Source organism: Labrus mixtus, chromosome 2 (genome assembly GCF_963584025.1).
Source record: "Labrus mixtus chromosome 2, fLabMix1.1, whole genome shotgun sequence".
In the NCBI taxonomy this organism is placed as follows: Eukaryota; Metazoa; Chordata; class Actinopteri; order Labriformes; family Labridae; genus Labrus; species Labrus mixtus.
The window spans coordinates 25283833-25304649 of NC_083613.1; the positions used below are offsets into that span (position 1 = coordinate 25283833).

Genomic DNA, 20817 nt, shown 5'->3' on the forward strand with positions numbered 1-20817 from the left:
TTGAATCCTTCAGGTTTCCTTCAGATTATTGACAGACCTCACTATGACCCTCTTTTTTGTTTTGTTGCAAGTGTCTCGAGATGGCAATTGTTATGATTTTGCGATGTACTAGATAAAATTGGATTGATAGACTCCTTTTTTATTGGCACTACTTTTTACCTAAAAAACACTCCCTACGCACATTGTGGATTGTCCTGTGTCTGCGGAACTTTGTTTCTAACAAGAAAAGTTGCCTACTTGCAAAAGCATGTTTTTTAAGCTGTGAAGCAACAATGTTTCTCTTCTCACTTTATCATGTTTGAATGTCAGCAATACCAAAAAGGAAGGCATCATCACCTTTAACTGCTTCAATAAAAAAGCATTTTGGAAGAAAGTAAGAAAATTAATCTGTAAAAAATAAGTTATGAAGAAAAATACTTTTAATTCTTGGCCATTCAAACACAGTCGCTTGCCAGTGGCAAAGGGATTTTTGAAAATTAATTCATGCATAAGTTAGCGTGATACAGTTTTAAAAATTTAAAGGTGAAACTGCCTCTGGGTAATAGCTGATTAATGCTGATGCATTTTGCTTATCCAGCAGATCTGTGTTAACCAAAGGGGGTGTTAGACAAATAATCTGTAGGCAACAGACGCTTTCTGCATTAGTTATGAGCAGCCTCCAAAGCGGTGCCAAAAGGAGGGTTTGCCAGTGGCAGTTTATCAAAAGAACTGTGATAAACAGTAAATAGTTACATGCTTCCCAACACATTCAAGGCAGATTAAAAGTTGTGTAAATTTGGCCAAACTCAAATGTTCTGATTCACCACAGGCCACAGAAAATCCAAAGTTTGTTTTTTTTGTCAGAGCTCAAGTTGTGATTTACTGTCAATAATTTTCTTGGCAATTTAAAAGTCTAAACATTTTCTTAAACGAGTGAGCAGAAACTTTGTTTAAAACCAGGCTGAATGTCTGGAAACACACTAGTCACCTGCAGCACTGAGCCAGTTGGCAGGAGAAGCCAGATATAGTTAGCGTTGCTTAAACAGTGCCAGTCGTCTGCACTGTTTAGTCTTCACACTCCGTTAACTAAGCCCTCTCAACATAGCCCACCACATTCTCTCACTGTGCGAACCCCAAGAAAAACAGTGTTGTGTTCCCATTTAATGCGAGCCACAGGTATCACAGACGGGCCGCGTAGTCTGCTTCTCATTTGCATCGCTTTGTAGAGTGAGGCACTAATGTGCAGAAAAGACAGACTACTTCCCCCGAGGCGTTTTCATCTTGACCTGTAACTGAGTAGAACAGAATTCAGCTGCTTTCGTTGTCCGACTCAACAAATGTTTGTGTGTGTGTGTGTGTGTGTGTGTGTGTGTGTGTGTGTGTGTGTGTGTGTGCAGACAAAGGAATGCAGCTATTCTCGTTTCCATTTTTCTGACGATTAAATAAACAATTTCGCCTGAGTGAACATAGTTGACCCCTGCCCTCAATTACCTGACGGATCAGGCGTCGTCTCCCAGTGCAGGTCTCCATCTTTGTCCCTGATCCAACCACAGAGACCATCATCAAAGGAGCAGCTCAGAAACCCAGACTCTTGAAAGGGGGGGGGGGGGAATAAACACACTTTTCAGAGCAGAGACATGTTAAAAAGACTTCACTCTTCTGTGCATTATGCTTCACAGGAGCCCTGCTGTGTGCCTTGACACATTACCGGGAGCATTACCGTTGAAGCACCTCCTGATGATAAAATGAGAGAGTAAACATTTGTTCTCATCTCTAAGGAGAGCTGACACACAGAGGGGGAAATCAAGTGGGAGAAGAGCTGAGAGGAAATCCATTCATGTAAAAAAAAAAAAAAAAAAAAAAAAATCACAAATATTTGCAGGAGCATTACTAATATCAGTGTGTGGGTTTACATCCACACATATAGACTACTGAATGATACCCTGCACCATAATAAAATACATTATAGTCACAACAGAGAGGCTTAATATTAAATGACTGATGATTTCCTTCCCAGTGATGCTACCCAGACAATAACATTAGGGGAATGCAGGCAAACTAGTCGCAGTTTCATCCATGCATTGCCGTACAAATCGGTTCGGAGATAAGAATAACATCCATCACTTTGTCTCTAAAATAGGGTTTCCTGAGAAAACACTTCTCAGTTCATTTTCTGAGCCAATGAAATCACCCTCTCTCCTGACAGCGCAGAGCAAATGATGTGAACCAAAATAAACACCAAACTAAATCATTAGGCAATTTCATCTGCATACCACTGACATCAATAAATCACTTTGAGAAAGCATGACGAATAAAATGCTGTCATATTTCTATTAGTAGGACTTCTATATGGAGTTTTGTGGAGCTTTAGAATAGAGCACTGATGCTCCCAAAATGATCAATTAATCACTCAAGCAATCAAGAGAGCCTAATGTGAAAAGTGTAAAAGTCTCGCTGTTATTTCTGGGCTGGGAGCCATTATTTACACAGATTTGGCCAGATGTCACGCGTCACCTCCTGTTGAAAAGCCCATCAAAACACATCTGGTCACGAGAATATTTCCACCGCAGCAGTTACCGCTGATTGTCAGTTTTTATTTTGCTCGTAGCAAATGTGGCTCGTCCGTCAACATTTGAGCGCTGCAGTCTGCTTCACCAGCGAGGCGGCTGCTGATTGTCTCTGTCAAATGTGTCGTGTTTACCTGGGTCGTCCTTGGCTTCCTCCGCCGTGTTGCCCAGCTCAATGTCAAAGTCAATGCCGAGGACGGTGTTATGGCCGTGGTTCCTGGGGACTTTGGAGAGAGAGAGAGAGAGAGACAGGAGAGGGGTGTAAGATTAGATAAAGGATTAACAAAGCTTTTATATTTGCTCACCGGCATGGCTGCTTGCTACTGCTGTGAGGCTTTGTTCCATTAATCTACAGGGACTGTACAAGGAGGAATCGATGCCACAGTTTAGTAGCCACAAAAACAATACACTTCATTGATGGAGACCAGAACACCTGGGACAACCAGTGAAGACACCAGAGACAGCTTTCAACACATCTCAGAATGATCTGTAGTTAGGTCTGTATTCAGTTTTCTTGTGATCTGATGAGAGTTTGACTTCACCTAAAATAAAGACTGACTTGATTTAACGCTTTAATTTTTTTTGACAATATATCTCCCCCGGCTAACTCTGGCCCAAGACCCATGTTACCATGGTAACAACCCAGTAGTCCCAATGCTCTTGACCCTTCTGCCGTCCACCTTCAGTTAATCCCTGAAAACAGAGGCAAATATTCACCATCCACCTTTAAGCTTTCCTGAGGCCCTTCTGCTATTTCCTGGCATTCTTCTATTGAACTATACTTTAAATTATTCTATTTTTTTATTATCCTGGAAGCAACACTTTTGTTTCACTCTTTGCTACATTTTCACTTTAACTTCTAATTTTTTTCCCAAAAGACAAACATTTTGTGTAACACAAAGTTGAGCGGTGTGATTTGGTTACTCAGTCTGCCATTCTCTCTACTTTCTCAAACAGTTTGAATGATCAAATATCATTTCTGCTGTAACTCAAGCATTTAGACTGCTTGAGCATACAGCTCAACGTAGACATCATCAGATATGTGAATCATAAAAAGGATAAGGGCGTCTCTTCATCTGATGCAACATATGAGAAAATGTTGCTGCTACACGACTTGGAGCTACAGCGCATACACACAAACACACACATACAGTACACAGCCAGTCCTGAAATAGCCTCTTTCCTTCTCCAGTGAGGTCACACGGCCCGAAATACCAAAAGCCAAGCTGTCTTATTAAAGGTCAACAGACATGTGAAGCATTGAAAGATGTTTCTTTAACTTTAACCATAACACGTCTTTTGAAGAGGAAGAGGCTTTGACCCTTTGCTCCATGAAAATAAAAAACGCCCTTTACTGGCATTTATTCAACATTTTAATTTAGGTATTTTTCCATTCCCCTTTATAAACAAGCCAGATAAATATGAAGAGACAAAATATCCGGAAAACTGTTCTAGTTTTCTAGGCAGGATTTTGCTCCTCTGCTATATATTTTTTAACCTGCACTTGAACTGTCAGCCCCAAGAATACCAGACGTGAGCCCCCTCGAGCCCGCCTGAGAACTTAAAAGGGCCGATTTCATGTGGGGTCACAACCACCTGGCAGTGTGCGATGTAGTCTGACAGTCGAAGGAATTTAAAAGTGAGACGCTCACACTCACGCCAGGCTCTCCAGCAATCCTAGGCATCCACGTCTGTGTGTGTGTGTATCTGTGCTCACCCCTCCAAGAAACAAGGCCACCCAGAGTTCTTGTTGTAGGGATGATATTTAAAGCGCACATTTTGTGATACACCAATTAGAGGATCAATATTTTAAACAGAGACGCTTTGAGCTAAAAAAAAGCTTAATTCCACCCTTCTTATAAGATTGTAATACTTTCCAGCTAATTAAATACAAAGTTTGCTATGTGTTTAAGGGTTAGTTTAAAAAATATATTTTTTTCAGGGTTTTTTTGGACTTCATTAGACAGGACACTTTTAGAGAGGCAGGTTAATCTGGGAAAAGAGAGTTGGAGACGATAGGATCGGGAGTCAAACGTGTGACGAGGTCTGTAGCCGCTGTATATGGTAAATGGTAAATGGACTTGAGACTACTCAAAGTGCTTTTACACCGCATGTCACACCTACACATTCATAACCATTTACATACTGATGGCAGTGGTTGCTATGTAGTGAGACCATCAGAACTAACTAATCTCATTCATATGCATTCATACGCCACCGCTGACGAAGCAGTGGGAGCAACTTTGGGTAAAGTGTCTCATGTAGCTGCAGGAGCTGGGGATCCAACCATCAACCTTCTGGTTGAGAGACGACAACTCTACCAACTGAGCCTCAAAATTTAGCGATCACTCCACGAGGCTGAATCGTTGTTAGACATAATCGGTGAGTTTAGCCAATCCAAACACCAAACAGTGAGGTTATCATAGTTGTATCAGAGTTGTCTGATAGTCTTATGTCAGTTTCACAATGAATTTATAGAAAGATACAAGAAGCCCTTTAAATACACAGAGGAAGATTTCTAAACATTGGAGGTTAACATTATTGTATTCCACCTGCTTAAACTATTGTAAATAAAGATTTATAAAACTTAACACAGAGGAAGATTTCTAAACATTGGAGGTTAACATTATTGTATTCCACCTGCTTAAACTATTGTAAATAAAGATTTATAAAACGTAACAGTCATTGTTTTTTAGGGACACGATACAAATATGTCAGCAGTTTCCATGTGACTCACTTCAGTAGAAAGTAGTTCAAATGAAAACTTTTTCAGGGAACGTCAAAGAATCACTCGGAGCCACTGAGTCTGTTTCTGCAAAGCTTTACAGAAGTTTTCCTTTAATGCTTTAAGAACCAGAAATACATTCACCTTTATTATGTCAGGGGAAAACTCTCAGACGCCTCAAAACCTGTGCTATGTCAAACACTCAATTCCAAATGTTCGTCCTTGTTTTGTAAGCTTAGTTGATTTGAGCCAAATATTCAATAACGGTCAGTAACATTTGCTCAAAGGGGATTTCTAATGTGTTACCAATGTGTTGTGAAGTAACTTGTATTCTAAGACACTAACTTTTCTTTGTTGTTTTTCTGGTAAATCATTAAATTCCTGTTACTATTTGTTTAAAAAAAAACCTTGACTCTCTATGCTAGACACATTCAAAGGATGTTGAAAACATTTCATTAGCATCAGAGGTTTGAGTGTTTTCTCATCTTACAGACGAGACACACGTTTCATTTTGGGAAGAATGCTTTTTCTCTCTCACAGAGAACATTGATACCACTCTAATGTGTGTGAGCTGAGAATGTGGAGGCATTTATCTTACTGGAAACAGGTGTAAACACCTGTTATGCCACTGGAGTTTGACAATCTGACCACTGGGGCCTCTAAAACGTACTACTTAGCATCTTGTCTTTACTCTGTGAACATAAATGTAATCGCCACAAATATTGTTAGACATTTAGATGTTTGGTGTATTTGTTGTTTGGCTGAGAGCAGTCACTTAATGGGGTTTTAGCCTTGCAACCAATCGAGATGCTGCACAGGTAGACGATCTGATGTTTGGGAAGATATTGTTTGTTTATTACCTCTATATAAAGCTCATACTTTCACTTTTAGGATTGTGTTGCTATAAGAACTGAACACATGGTACTTATCAGTGAGCTTATGATGTGTTGTGAGCATAGTTTTTTTAACTTTTGGGTTAGCCGATTTCCTGCCTTTTTATGCTAAACTTACAGCTAAGCTAACCAACTCATGAACTTTAAGCTAAGCTAAGACCAACTCAGTCTTCTTAATTCTTAGGTCTTCTTTTCCCTAACTATTCCTAACTCTAAAAATAGAACTATTTGGAAGATCAGGGTTTCATTGGACACAGATGTTATACCCTAATCCAGACCGAAGTGAATTGCTCACACTTCAGGGCACACCTGCACCTGCGGCACAGCTGAGGAGTTCTTCATGCCGTGAGGCGTTTATTCAAATGATTCCTATTTCCGTCTAATTATTTGAATAATCACTCAGCGGTGTCTCAACTCCCTCCCGCTCTCATCTTTTCAGACTCTCTTCTGGAAGCTCTGATTTGTACAACTACTCAGCTGCGGAGTGAACTATTAGATTGATGTCTCCCTCAAGCAGTGCAGACAGGTGTTAATGTAATCCTCTCTTCCCTCTTTCCTTTTTCTAATTATGTGGTGCCATCTGGCAAGGTGAGTACTTTCCTGTACTTTTTTGTAGCATCATACCACACATTACGCTGTCAAAAGAGCTTAATGTTAGTGTGGGTAAACAATCATTTTTGCTGTGCCTACAAGTGAGCATTACAAGAAAATATGAGCAGCAGAACACTTAACCACGAACATTTTTGGGTGATAAAATACTGTTTGTGCATCTGGACATAACAGTCCATTAAGCCCCAACTTATGTTTTCTTTTGAAATGGCTGTGATGCAGAAAGAAAATAACATCAAATATATGTGTATAGACTGAAATGTCCTGTGATATGCACCCGCACTTAACGAATGTGCCTTTGTTTCTGTATTTCAAGGGGAGCAAAAATTATGAAACAATGTATAAACATAGTCAGATGTTTAATTACAGTGTGAGATAAACAGACTTCTGTTATTGCAAATAAGTCAGGTATGACAAAGTTTTGCAAGTTAACTGATAGGCTTTGAAGTGATGCAGCTGTCGTGTTTTGTAGCAGTGTAAACAGCTTGACCTGCTATAATATTAACTGAGTGAGTATGCAGAGTATTTTCAAAGTCTGATAAGGAATTATAGTGTAAGCAGACATGATAATTGCATTGGGTTTGAGTAAGCAAGAGTGTTATGCACTCACGCCATTCCCCAAGATGTATGACATTATTCAGCCCTACTCACTGATGTGTTTCAGTTACTAGAAATTGAGTTAATTATCAAACCCATAGATGCATGGAAACACCTTTTTGTGTCCAAGTTTGCAACAAGTGAACACTTGGATAAACATGAATTATATATTTTGATTTTTAGCAATTAAAAAAAAGGGTAACACTTTACAGTAAGGTACACACATTTTGTATAGTAAGTGGGAAACAAATGGAAAACTAACCACTAGGTAACCATGAGGTAACCACTAAGTAACCATTAGGTAACCACTAAGTAACAACTAAGTAACCACTAAGTAACCATTAGGTAACCACTAAGTAACCACTTAGTAACCATTAGGTAACCACTAAGTAACAACTAAGTAACCATGAGGTAACCACTAAGTAACAACTAAGTAACCACTAAGTAACCATTAGGTAACCACTAAGTAACCACTTAGTAACCATTAGGTAACCACTAAGTAACAACTAAGTAACCACTAAGTAACCATTAGGTAACCACTAAGTAACCACTTAGTAACCATTAGGTAACCACTAAGTAACCATTAGGTAACCGCTAAGTAACCACTTAGTAACCATTAGGTAACCACTAAGTAACAACTAAGTAACCATTAGGTAACCACTAAATCACCACTAAGTAACCATTAGGTAACCACTAAGTAACCATTAGGTAACCACTAAATCACCACTTAGTAACCATTAGATAACCACTAAGTAACCATTAGATAACCACTAAGTAACAGTTAGGTAACCACTAAGTAACCACTAAGTAACAACTAAATAACCATTAGGTAACCACTAAGTAACCACTAAGTAACAGTTAGGTAACCACTAAGTAACAGTTAGGTAATCACTAAGTCACCACTTAGTAACCATTAGGTAACCACTAAGTAACAGCTAGGTAACCACTAAGTAACAACTAAATAACCATTAGGTAAACACTTGGTAACCATTAGGTAAACACTACGTAACTACATTTTGTCACAACCACAGGTCGGTTAAAGCCATAATTCTTTATGAATAATTTTGCTCTAAAACCTTGTTTTGTGAAGCCAGGCAGGTTATTTGGGTTTGTTATCACTCTGAAGCATCTGTCCAAAAGTGCGACTCACTGTTGGGTTCATGATGGTTTTTGAACAATGATAGAGGTTTATAGCGTAGAGGAATTAGCCATATATCAGGCTTTGGATACACAGACAGTACTTGCTAGATAGATCAACTCATTGTTGGTTTTGCTCTTTTCATTTGATTCTATAAAAAACAGAAAATGTAGAATCCCTGCCAGCATCATCCTTTACATGCTGGGAAAAAATATGTGTTAAGCTGCAGACAAAACATCCATTAAATCAGAGTGATTTTGGCCCTGAACTGAACGTTTCAGGCTTAAGGAGTCACATGTCACAGGGATTTTCTCATTAAGAAACAATTCAGCGTTATGAAACAGTGCATGCATCTAACACTGTGAGAAGAAAGCAGCAGATGATTGCAGCGATTATCGTCTTTGTTGGAGCAAGACGAAACAATCTGAGCCACGTCTCGCTACTACAGTATTTTAAATTCAATCCTATTATTTGTTCTTTTTTTGATGGAGAGCGTCAAACTCAAACAAAGACTGGTGATGCATTTGGAAAGTAATTGGTGTCAAAGAAAGATGCTTGGCAGAAAGCGCAGTGTGACATGTGGATAAACAAGAGTCTGTCAGGGGACGTATTTGTGTTTGTTAACTAAAGCCAAACAGATAATTACCTAAAAATGGAAATATTCTTACTTTGATGTCAGGCTTGATAAGGCTGTTTGTGAGATTTAATAGTAAAAATGAAGAGAATAATTTATTTACAATCTAGTTTTATACTGTGATATAAGGCTAGTATAGCTTGATTTACACATTTAAAACCTTTATCATTTTATAAGAAAACTACCTGAGAGGCTTCTATCTAATCTCTATTTGAGTGCATCCTTTCTTTGCTAATAAACACTAAAAACAATCTTTACATTTCTTCCCAAATGTTCGGTATGAAATCTGTCAGGTGTGAAGCTGGCTGATAAACTGTGTACACAGGGGAACCGTCTGCCAACTGCTCACATAGTTTACACCCACATACTGATGTGTTTGAATCCAAAATGAAAACGATAACACACATCATCTGTCAGGTAAACAGGCGTTCTGATTTCCCAGGATGTGACATGTTTCACAACAAACACATAGTCTCAGGATTCAGATCAAGAAATATGCAAAGTGGTTCTAATTTGGTTTGGGGTAATATGTCATGGAGCTGATGAAGATGATAATGAGAGAGATAAACAATTGTCTTTTAATTATAAAGTCTGGGGGAAAAAGCACAAAAAGTGCTGACAAAGCAGTGCAACCTGGGAACAGCAGGTTTTTTATGTGTTAGTAACAAACTACTCCAAACTAATTGACTGTAGTGGGATAAATAAAGTAGCTTGATTGATTGATTGATTGATTGATTGATTGATTGATTGATTGACTTCACTATCCAAAATAAAAAATGCAGGGATAAAAACCTGCTGATAAAACATGTCATGGGGTTTTCTGCAGCTGATAAAGCTGCTCTTATATATTATATATACAATTCATAAATGTAATTTGAGGTGTGACTGTTAATTATAGGCCCACAACATATAATCACATTTTTGTATGTCTCTGATATTTGGAGCCTTTTAGCATCTTTCAGCTTCCTGTTTTGGTTCCTTTTAATTGTTTAATTTTTACAAAAGCAGGAACTGTTTTCAGTGTAATTGCGTAGTGTATTCTTTGACATATATTCTTCTGGTTCAAGTCAACTGTTAAACAGTGCAATATTCTTTATTCACTGTGCTACATACACTGTTACCGCTAAGTGTTGTCTATATAACTGTTATTACTGTGCGTGACTGTAGTTCACTTTAAGTATTTCTTAATCTCGTTGCATGCTATTCCAAACACAGTGTTCAGAACCTGCTTTACACCAAACAGCAGTCAGTCAAAGTTATCAAACGATTTAGCAGCTTGAGAGTCAGAAATCTTAAACCAGGCTTAAAGAACAGTGAAAACAAGATTTTCCTTTTCAAGTGGCCAAAAATGAAACTTTGAATACATTTTTAATGTTGCTGTTAATCTTCTGTTTTTGTAGATATGGTAAATTAACTTGAGCTTGTATAGTGCTTTTCCAGTCTTCTGATTACTCAAAGCGCTTTTACACAGCATGTCACACCTACCCATTCACACACTGATGGCAGAGGCTGCTATGTAAAGTGACCATCAGAAGTAACTAATCCTACATCGGACATGTTGCTGCAGTAGCTGGGGTTCGAACCCCCAACCTTCTGGTGGAGAGACAACCGACTCGACCAACTGAGCCACAGCTGCCCCGATATGCCACTGACCTATAAACACGTTGAACTTGAAAACCTTCTGGCATTATATTTAATTTTGAAAGATATCAGCTGTGTTGTACAGTATATATCACAATTTAAAAAAAGAGCTCGTTCTTACTGTGGACATCTCCTCTCTGTTTGGTGACCTCCTTCTGGATGCTGTTGTCCACTGGTGTGACCGGGGGCGGTGGTGGGGGGAGTCTGGTGGGAGGTGCTGGCCTCAGTGGGATGATGGGCTTGCGTGTCGGAGCTGGTGGCTTCCTGGTCGGGATAAAGGGCTTCTTGGTGGGAACTGCCGGCTTTGGAGTTATCCTCTTTGGAGGAAGAGGAGCTTTGGTCTTTGGTTTGGCTGTTGTCGTCGTTGTCGTTGTTGTTGTTGTAGCGGGTGTGGATTTGGGAATAACTGGGAAGATTCTCCTTTGAGTGACTGGCGGGCGGAGGGTGGTGGTAGTCCTCCTCTGATCCATATCAGGGATGTGGTTGTGATGATTTGGAGGGAGTTTGCCTGGTCTCGGGGGGTCGATAACCACCTTAGGAATGGCTGAAATAATAAGAGAACGCAGATGGAGCACTGAAATATGAGCACTTTAGAGGTAATGAGGCATAGAATTGCAAACTAACTGCAATGATTGGGCTGACTTTTGCAGAGGAGGGCTTTCTTTCATCTACTGAGACTTCTGATACCTATTAGCCAAATGTTAGCGTTCTAACACAAATTGGCTGTCTCAAATGTAAATGAAGCAAAAGCTCAAAATCCTAAGAGAGGCCTCTAAAATAAGCAGGCTCATATTCATTCATATAGAGAACCTTTTATGTGCATCTTGGACATATTATACTCAATAGGGAGTGTGAAAAGGGAGAAAGAGGGCTGTTTTCTTTTGGTTACAAGACATGAATGTTTGCTTTTGTGCAATCAATATTTCTTGACTGAGGTTTTCTATCTATCCCTGTGTGCGCCCTGATTAGCAATTCTTTGTGTGCACACAGCTAGAGGCCTCACAGCATTGAGCTAAAGCTCCTCTGTGTGTGTATTTGTGCGTGTTGTGTATGTGTCGAATGATCTCTGTGTTCAAACAGGCCGCTGTGCCCCGGAGATCACCCTCACCCTGCTGATGTCATCAAAGCTACACCTCCTCCTCCTTTGTTCCTTAGCACATTCTTCACGTCAGGAGCAGAGACGGAGATGTTGGGGGGGGGGTGATGTTGTGTTGGAGGCGTGTTCTCAGGTTGCAGGCGACTTTGATATGTGACGCACAGATAGGATATTGCAACTCGACTCTGAGAGTGCTCCCTGGGGCGGGCAGCATGGTGAAGTATATGAAGCACATATCACCTCGAGGCTCCTTCTCTGCTCTGTGGACTCTTAAAGCTGTTGTGTCTGTGAAATGATTAAATAACTATGGAGAATAAATGACTTCTCGTCCACTGACCTGCTGTAAAAACTGCAGACGCACAGACAAATCAACTTCTGTGTCGGCAGGCAAAATAAGACAAACTACCACTAGAGGAAATATTTCACATTAGATGATGACTCGTCTATTTTGGCTGATTAAAATGGGCTAAATGTCAAAAATGGACTCAAGGCTCACTCCAGGCCCATGTGATAAGGTAGCTGGGTGATTTAAGTAATGACTGACAGCCATTACAAAGAGAGGAATTTCAAACTTACAAAGCTATTCCTCCCTCTCTTTTGCTTTCCAACCTTTTTTCAAAAACACAGCAAAAGAAAACAAAAAAGTGAGGCCCCGCTCCTCTTAGCCGGCGTGAGTATTGGGGCCAGTTTCTTTTTTTTTCTTGTTTTGTTCTCTGTTCTTACGTCTGCAGTCGTGGCCCATCCCCCTGTAGCCGTCTTTGCATTTGCACTTGTACGAGCCCGGCGTGTTGTAGCAGGTGGCGAAGCTGCTGCAGTGGCTCTGACCTAAGGAGCATTCATCCACATCTGAAGGATAATGGAAACATAAAAGCAATCAGCGACAAACTGCAAAGGTTAAAAAAACTTCAGACATTACATCAGAGTATCAAAGGCTAATTGCACAACCACTTCACATGAGCTCAAAGTTTATCTCAACTGTTAGAGACAGTTTGAAGTTAAGAAACATCTGTTTTTGAGTGGAATAGAAAAATCATTATGAGAATTTCTTGGTAAAAATGATGTTGAGATAATGCTTAAAGGTCCCGATATGACCCAGAAAAGTAGCACTGCTCAAGTATACGCTCAAAACATGATTTTTTAAAACATGGAAACCCAAAGATGGAGATGGTGTTTTCACTGTATGCTGCTAAGACTGAGGCAACTTTATGGATTTGGGCAGGAAAAAAAAGAAAAAGATGGCAGGTCAAGGTCAAATCATTTTAACCTGTCTTATATTTTCCTGGATTGGTTGATCTATTACTGCCTTATAAATCAGAACCTGACCATACATGTTTTATTTGAAATCTCAATCTACTAAATCTACAGCTTCAAGGAAATGTGCCGAATGTAAAAGTTGAAACTTTTTATCTGAAAAAATTCAAACTTGTAAGTATTAAGTATTAAAAATCTATATGGCTGAACTCAAAACTAGCGTAGGGAATTAAGTTCAAAACCTTTTCTTTTTTTTCCATATTTATAGAAATTATTGGTTTTTTTTAAATATCCAAATAGTCAGCATAAACATGAAAAAAGTTGCATCTGTGGCTGACAGAGCCCATTCAACCCTGACTTTGAGCAAAGCACTCAAGTCAATGTACTTGAGTGCATGTTTTAGCTGAGATTACATTTAAAAGATGCAAAGAAAAGGATGGATTTTTGTACCAAATATGATCTTGTTTATCTTGTGCTAAAGCATGTTCCAGACTATTCACAGATGGAGGGAATATGCTTTAGCACAGGATGAGGACTTTAACGGCGACCTCAGTCTTGACATGACTATATTTAAACTTTTTTTTTAATGTAGTTTTCATAGACAAAAGCTGGGGATATTTTTTTTTTGGAGGGGGGACACATCAAATTAGGTGTTTATCAGATACTAAACTGTGAAGTAAAAAGAGGACAGATCACTGATTGGTTGGAGAGAATCATTAAGCACAACACACTACACATCCTGTAGAAGCCTGATCGTCATTGTGTAGTTTGTTACGCCGTCGATGGTGGCAGCTTTGAAAATAAAAGACTAAAAGCTCTGAGATGTATATACAGCTAACGCAAACCAACTTGACACCACTGCTAATTAAATGTAAACAGCTAAAGTTAATTTGAGCATATTAAATCATATATAGTTCCTGACTGGAGTTGTGTAATATTGAGGACAAAAACATGACCTACAGAGAGCAGGATGTCACTGAATGTGAGTGTGTAGAGATGAATTGAACAAATGTAGTTATTTGTGGAAAAATCTTTTCTACATGGAAAGTGCATTATGTGGGTGGTATGATGAACAGTAGGAACAATTACAGCAATCCAAAATAGTTTCACTGCATATGTGGGCACTGGACTATTGTTTTGAGAAAGACTTGTGTCATTTCAACCTCCCCTTTAATGTAATTAACAAATGTCGTTTCATGTGTTTTATTTTGTGCCGTTCAAGCAGTACAATGTAGAGGCAGCCTTTCTTTTCACTTTGGCCTATACAAAGAACAAAGAGGTAGGCAGAGGAAAAACATATAAATCTGCCCTTTGTACAGTCATTTCAAGCTTCCTCAGTGTCTAACGTACATGAACCACATGCATCAGTAAAAATAACTTGGTAATAATTCATCATCTAAGCACTTGTGTGACCTTTGCAGGGTTTATCTTTTAAAGCCTCTCTGCAGAGACCTGTTGACAGTACCTATGCACTGATATTTCCCGTTGATGTATTGCAGGTCGAAGCCTTCGTGGCACTTGCAGATGTAGCTACCAAATGTGTTGATGCATTTTCTAAACCTGGGACACACGGCTAATCCTGCGGCACACTCGTCAACATCTGCAAAGAAGATTAAAAAAAAAAAAACAGGTTATTATGACTCAAAAAGAAAGTAATCAAATTAAAGGTAATATATTCACTTTTCACTCACATATACTTTTGGTTTAGAGTTGGATACGAACGCTGTTTAATGCATTCAAAATGAAAAACTCTGAGGTCAAAAGAGATAATTAAATCCAAAAGTAAACAAACGTTTCTATTCAGACTTTTTCACCTCCCAGTTAGTATTCATTTATGAACAAAGCACATTCTGTATTCTGTTCAGTGAGCGCAACACAATGCACACTAGCTCGTTCCATTATTTAAGGAACTATTCCAAGTGTCTCTGATGTGTTGATCACCTTTTCCGGCATGTGGCCATTAATATGTAGACGCAGAGTTGCTCAAAGCGTTTGCCAAAAAAATCATTAATTTATCCGTTGAATAATGCAGTGGAGACACTGCAGTGCTGTAGGGACTGTTGTTTTAAAAGGGTCTTCTAAAACACAAACGCACCTGGACCACCTGGGAGAACAAGCACATGAATTAAACGGGCAGAGCTGCCTCATGAGTCCTTGACGACTGCCGAGGTTCTCATCAGCAAGGCACTGCAACCTAAACCGCTGCAGTGAGGCTAATGCTAACAGCTAAATAATTCAGATACTGACTGAGCAGTGGTGAATTATTATGATGACTGTCACTGTGCCTGTAAACAACATTTAATAATGTCTGCTTGTTTAATAAATGTGAACATCTGGCTTTACAAACAGCCCAGACCGTTGTTTCAAAGCAACAAATATTTTATTTATGCATAAGTCAATATATTAGAAAGTCGGATATATTTAGAAATGTCTGTGCGAGTCAGTATTGAAATATCAGTCTGATACTCTCTTGCAACAATGCAAATCATTAATGCACTTTGTCAGTGTTGCAGTTTCAATGCTTCAGGATGATCAGACATCTCTCCTGAGAGACTGCTAGCCTGATCTATTATAAATACAATTTACCACAGGTTTGACATTGAAGTTTAAAACCTGGAGGCTTCAATATCTGAACAGCATTAAGTTACATTGTGGACATCAGTGAAACAAAAGGTCTGTTCAGGGTCTACAAGGAGGTGTAAAGACGTTAGGTGGGCCACAGTGCATACACAGAGGTGAGTGCAGACCTGTTGTGGAATGACTTTGCTCAATCTTATCAGTCAGCATCACAGGACATTTGAAGGATATTAGAAAAGGATGTAAGACGGCTTGCAAACAACACAAGAAAAGCTGATAGTGATCAGCTTGTCTGCACTTTCTCTGTCAATGTGAATTATCTGATGTACCTGGTCCACCAGCAGGAGAAATTCATTTCTGCTACGTCTTCCTTTTACATTTCTGGTAATTGCCTTTTATTATTACAGTCCTAGCAATAACCTTCTTCATATATAATAAAATATGAAATGTATGTATGTATAGGTATTCAACGAACATTAATATTGTGAAGGAAATAAATGTTTGCATGCAAGATAAAACTGAGTAACGAAGGAATTGAAGATGAAGGGTGAAATCCTTGTTTCTGATTGTCTGCTCAGTATGCCTCAGCTGGACTTTTCTGTAAGTCTGTGTAAGTTTCATGACAAAGCTTCTTATTCTTCACACCTTGCAAAGTACTTACCACTAAGCAGGATCTTCAACCCACTTCCTGTAAGTTTGATAAACATGGGCTCTGGCTACTTTTACAACTAAAGTGTGTCAACACATTTGATTCCCCAGCTTCGTTATTTGTAAAGAAAAAAAAATAAAGAAAAAAAAACAGCTCAACATCTGTGTAAACTCTCCCATCTAAGTCTCTGTTTCCAAGAAAGGATCGCCTCCATAAATATGATGAGATACTCTTCATATGACTCTCCAGGGTGTCACAGAAACATCCGGAGACTTCCCCTGAAACTGTTGGAACACCTGTGGCAAGGCAACCTCTCCTACCCCTCCTCCTTCAGTGTTCATGATTGATGCCTGTCCTTGTTTCTGAAACCCGCCTCCCCATTATCAAGCCTGCACTTAAGTGGGACAACAAGGCAGTGTGGAACAGTCCAGGTCGGAACAGCCTGCGTTTAAACCTGACACAGGTTAACTACCTCAACCTTCCCCCTTCATCTGCAAGCTGCCCATCTGAGGAGCTGCACTGTGTAATGAAAGAAGGAGAGGAGGGGGGGGGGGGGCGACCGCTCCTCTTTTGTAACAGCTGCAAGAAGTTAGCAGAATAAAGTCACACCATTTGGTGGACAAGGACTGTTTAATTACTCAGATTTTCCATCAAAGAGAAAGACGACGCGTTGGTAAATAAATCTGACGAATTACAGCTTTACTTTCTAAGTGGTTTTTGTCTGAGTTCCCGAGTTGCATTTTCCCTGCCAGCTTTTCTTTCTCATTCTGCCAAAGCAGTTGAATCAGATTATCAATCAGCTTGAAAAGGAAACATAATAAAATAAATAAATAAATAACACAGCCATGTTTGTGACTTTTCATTAGGTTGTCATGGAACAGTGTGCAAAAACAAGGCTCGGTTTCCATGGCCTACACGTGGATTTAAAAAGATTAGGACTTACCCACACAGGTTCTTCCGTCCGGAGCCAGCTGCAGCCCCGGCGTCGGACACTGACATCGGACCTCTCCTTTTAACACCTCGCAGCCGTACTGGCAGTTGGCCATGCCACAAGTGCGAGCATCTGATGGCCACATGGGAAACACATCACTTATTAACAAAGGACAGAGAAGAGGCAACAGATTATGTAGCTCTCACACGTCCACACTCACACTTTTCAAGCTATTATCCTCCGGCCAGCTAGAGTGTGTGTGTGTGTGTGTGTGTGTGTGTGTGTGTGTGTGTGTGTGTGTGTGTGTGTGTGTGTGTGTGTGTGTGAGCCGGGACCACTCGGCTGCATTTTCTGATATTGGCCGATTTGACCCTGAGGTGCAGACAGTGGAGCAGCACACACTCTGCCATTATTAGATTCTCTCTGCTCACACCTTAGCACATGCAATCCTCCCTCACCCACTTTCATCCTCTCCTACAACTACACACTCATAATCCTCCTCCTCCCTATAAGCGTGCAGCCCCTCTGTTGTTGAACTGTGACGGGCGAATCAAGCCCCTCCAAAATAATAATATAAAGGAACAGATTTTGTTCAGCCACACTCAATAACGTTGGACCCTAAAAAGGAAATTAAAAGTGAGGCTCATGCTGCTGCTGCTGCTGTTGCTGCTTCAGGCACCCTGGAGTACAGTTTGATGACTGAGGCAGGACGGGCTGATTAAATGCTACAGTGATCTATCGATCAAAGCACAGGCTGGGGAGAAAAAAAAGAGCCAAAAAAAGAGCAGCAAGGTGTTTAACACTATCATGCTATCATCACACAACAACAGCAAGAACAGTGTGAGATGGCCTGAAGTGGTGAGCACTTCAGAACGAGGGGGAAATGATAAAAAAGAACAAATGAAAACGATTTAAAGAGTCACGCCACCCTCAAGTAAAAAAAAAAAAAAAAACAGGAAACCAAATTTACAAGGAGACATGTGCAGGCATTAACTCTCATTTTGTGGGACACCTCAGGGCAACCAATGAGAATTACACATTCACTGGAGGGTCTAAAGATTGTGTTTCTTTCACATTTTTCATTTAAAGGCCTCTTCACGGGGACTCTTCAGACTGTAGAGCTGCTGTAATGAAGCAAATCAACACAGGGCTTTAATCAAAACTGTCTATCAAAGCGGTGTGAGGCTGCTGTCAGACGCACATGAGGGAAAACGTGTCTTATAGTAGAAAGCAAATGTCATGAGCACTGCTTTGTGCAGAGATTCAGATGGATATATATGGAGGGAAGCCTTTTCAGGCTACAATGTAGAATAGACGTGATAAAGAAAAGGAAGAGATGAAGGAGACAGTAGCACTAAACAAGGAAAATATTCACATTGCAGGCAACAAAAGAGTGTGTACCATCATAGATAAGTGTGTGTGTGTGTGTTTTTGAGAGACAGACTCACTTCCACAGGTCCCGTCAGGCATCAGCATGTAGCCGTTGAGGCAGTAGCACTTGTAACTCCCATATGTGTTCATGCACCTGTGTTTACAAGGCCGAGGCTTCAGCCCACACTCATTCAGGTCTGCAGACACAGAGAGAGAGAGAGAGAGAGAGAGAGAGAGAGAGAGAGAGAGAGGGGGGGGGGGGGGGGGGGGGGGGGGGAACAGGGAAACAGAGAGAGTCAACATAAGTGGACTGGAGGAGAGACAGAGAGAGACACTAGAGACCCTGCTGGAATAAGTCAGAGGGCAAATGTGAAGAGGTCAATCATGCCAAACCTCACCTATCCATTTGCGAGTGTGTCTCTCTGTCTGTGTCTGACTGACCGTCTCTTTTGTGTGTGCGTTAATGTGTGTGTTTTGGAAAGGGGGATGTGGGGGGTGTCTTCGAGGAAGTGAAGTGTCACCCTGTTCTGACAAGCCTGCACCACCCCTCTTTGATGGTTTAACAGGAAGCCAGTGTCAGCTGTCAACCTGCCCATTACCTGCAAGTGATAAAAGATTCTATTATAACGTCTGACTCACCAAATGCTGGTCGCTGCACCATCCAGCGCTCTTTGATAGATACCTATAATTCCAGTGTTTTTCTACACGGCCGTAAAAGCAGAGAAATCTCACCCTGAACAGCCAATGAAAATCTTATTAGAAAATGATGCAGTCTTGACTTTGGAGCAGTGTGGGCCCCTGGGAGAGAAGAATATGCCCTGAGCTCAGCACCTGTCAAATGCTTATGCAAATAGAAGCCATTACACGGCTCTCACAGCAGACATTTTGACTAGTCAAACGTAGGTGTAACTAATAACATTATTAACGTCTGTGCTGTATTTATTTCCATCACAGCACCCCTGTGGTTTTGTGTGTTGCCTCTCTGACACTCCTCAATGCAACAGAGGCTAATGTTGTTAGTCACACCTGTACTTCCTGCTCTGACAAGTTGAAGAGTCCTCTGTGTGTGATGGGCTAAGAGTGGAAAAATAAATAAATACATCAATGTTTATTTTTTCCAACTGTAGGTTACATGAAACTCTTACTTTAAGGAGTGAAGCTGAAGTAACAAGCAAAGCATCAAATGACGGCAACAACAAGTTATTTACGATGATGTTTAGCATCTGCTTCCCTTGGATGACTTAAAACAATCTTATTGTGGCTGATATGACTGCAAGTAGGCGCGGTACCTGTTTGCCAGGAGGCTTAAGGCCTGATATTTTTTTGTGTGTCAAATTTCCCCTTGCCGGGTCAATCTAAATAGTCTAGCTGAGGCTAAGGTAAGGTAAGCTCCGTAGCATTGTAGGTGCTTCTCCCAGGCTTGAATGATAGAAAGCTTTCATAGACAAGTGAATATGTGAACACACTGCTGGCATTGTATAAGTGAGTTAAAATGCCAAACCAATTTTCTTTTCATGTTGAAATTATTAGTCTAAGTGGCCCGACTAAATGTTTCTGTTTTGACTTTTTCTCCTCAGATAGGTCAAAATGTCTTCTGTGGAATAAGCATTCTAGAGGGCATATCGTCTAATTTAATAGGATATTGATCATGCTGCCAATAGCTGTGCTGGATAGTAACTAATCACCCTCATTACTAGAATGGAGAATATTTGTTTTGTATTAGTTCAGTTTGAATAAACTCCATAATTTATTCAGGGAGATTCTTGACTCTTTCTGCACTAATGCTTTGAGAAAGACAATGATTTCAGGGCAGCCTGGGGTTATTTTGTTCTGACACAGAAAAGAAGTTTTTTCATTTCAGTTTTCTTCCAGCCTCTTTTTCCTCCTGAAGCAATGTTCAAGATGAAGTTTTCTCATATAGAAAATAGTGTAACTTCCCTTGCAGTGTCACTGAATTGAAGAGGAACTAGTTGACAAAATAATCTGGTTACGGATAAAAGATAACCTTCTTCGTGCCGACCAACACTACCATTGAAGGAAAATCACATTTTTTCCATCTTACAATCTCAACATTTTTGGGGAAAAATAACAATACCCATGATTTAGTAGGGTATTTAACATTCTTCCCAAATAAAGATATTGATAACATTAAAGGAATC

The 20817-nt window shown here is 40.0% G+C and overlaps 1 protein-coding gene across 9 annotated transcripts in view; it reads right to left on the minus strand.

Moving 5' to 3' along the window:
* The window catches only part of npnta (nephronectin a), a 52421-nt gene that overhangs the window by 3719 nt on the left and 27885 nt on the right, over nt 1-20817 (minus strand). For all 9 annotated transcript variants that reach the window (XM_061058522.1, XM_061058515.1, XM_061058539.1 and 6 more), the window contains 7 exons: nt 18736-18855; nt 17300-17419; nt 14596-14730; nt 12603-12725; nt 10905-11327; nt 2681-2770; nt 1471-1569 (listed from right to left, as the gene is read on the minus strand). In XM_061058522.1, the coding sequence (XP_060914505.1) occupies nt 1471-1569; nt 2681-2770; nt 10905-11327; nt 12603-12725; nt 14596-14730; nt 17300-17419; nt 18736-18855 (1110 nt within the window). The remainder of the gene's footprint in view (nt 1-1470; nt 1570-2680; nt 2771-10904; nt 11328-12602; nt 12726-14595; nt 14731-17299; nt 17420-18735; nt 18856-20817) is intronic.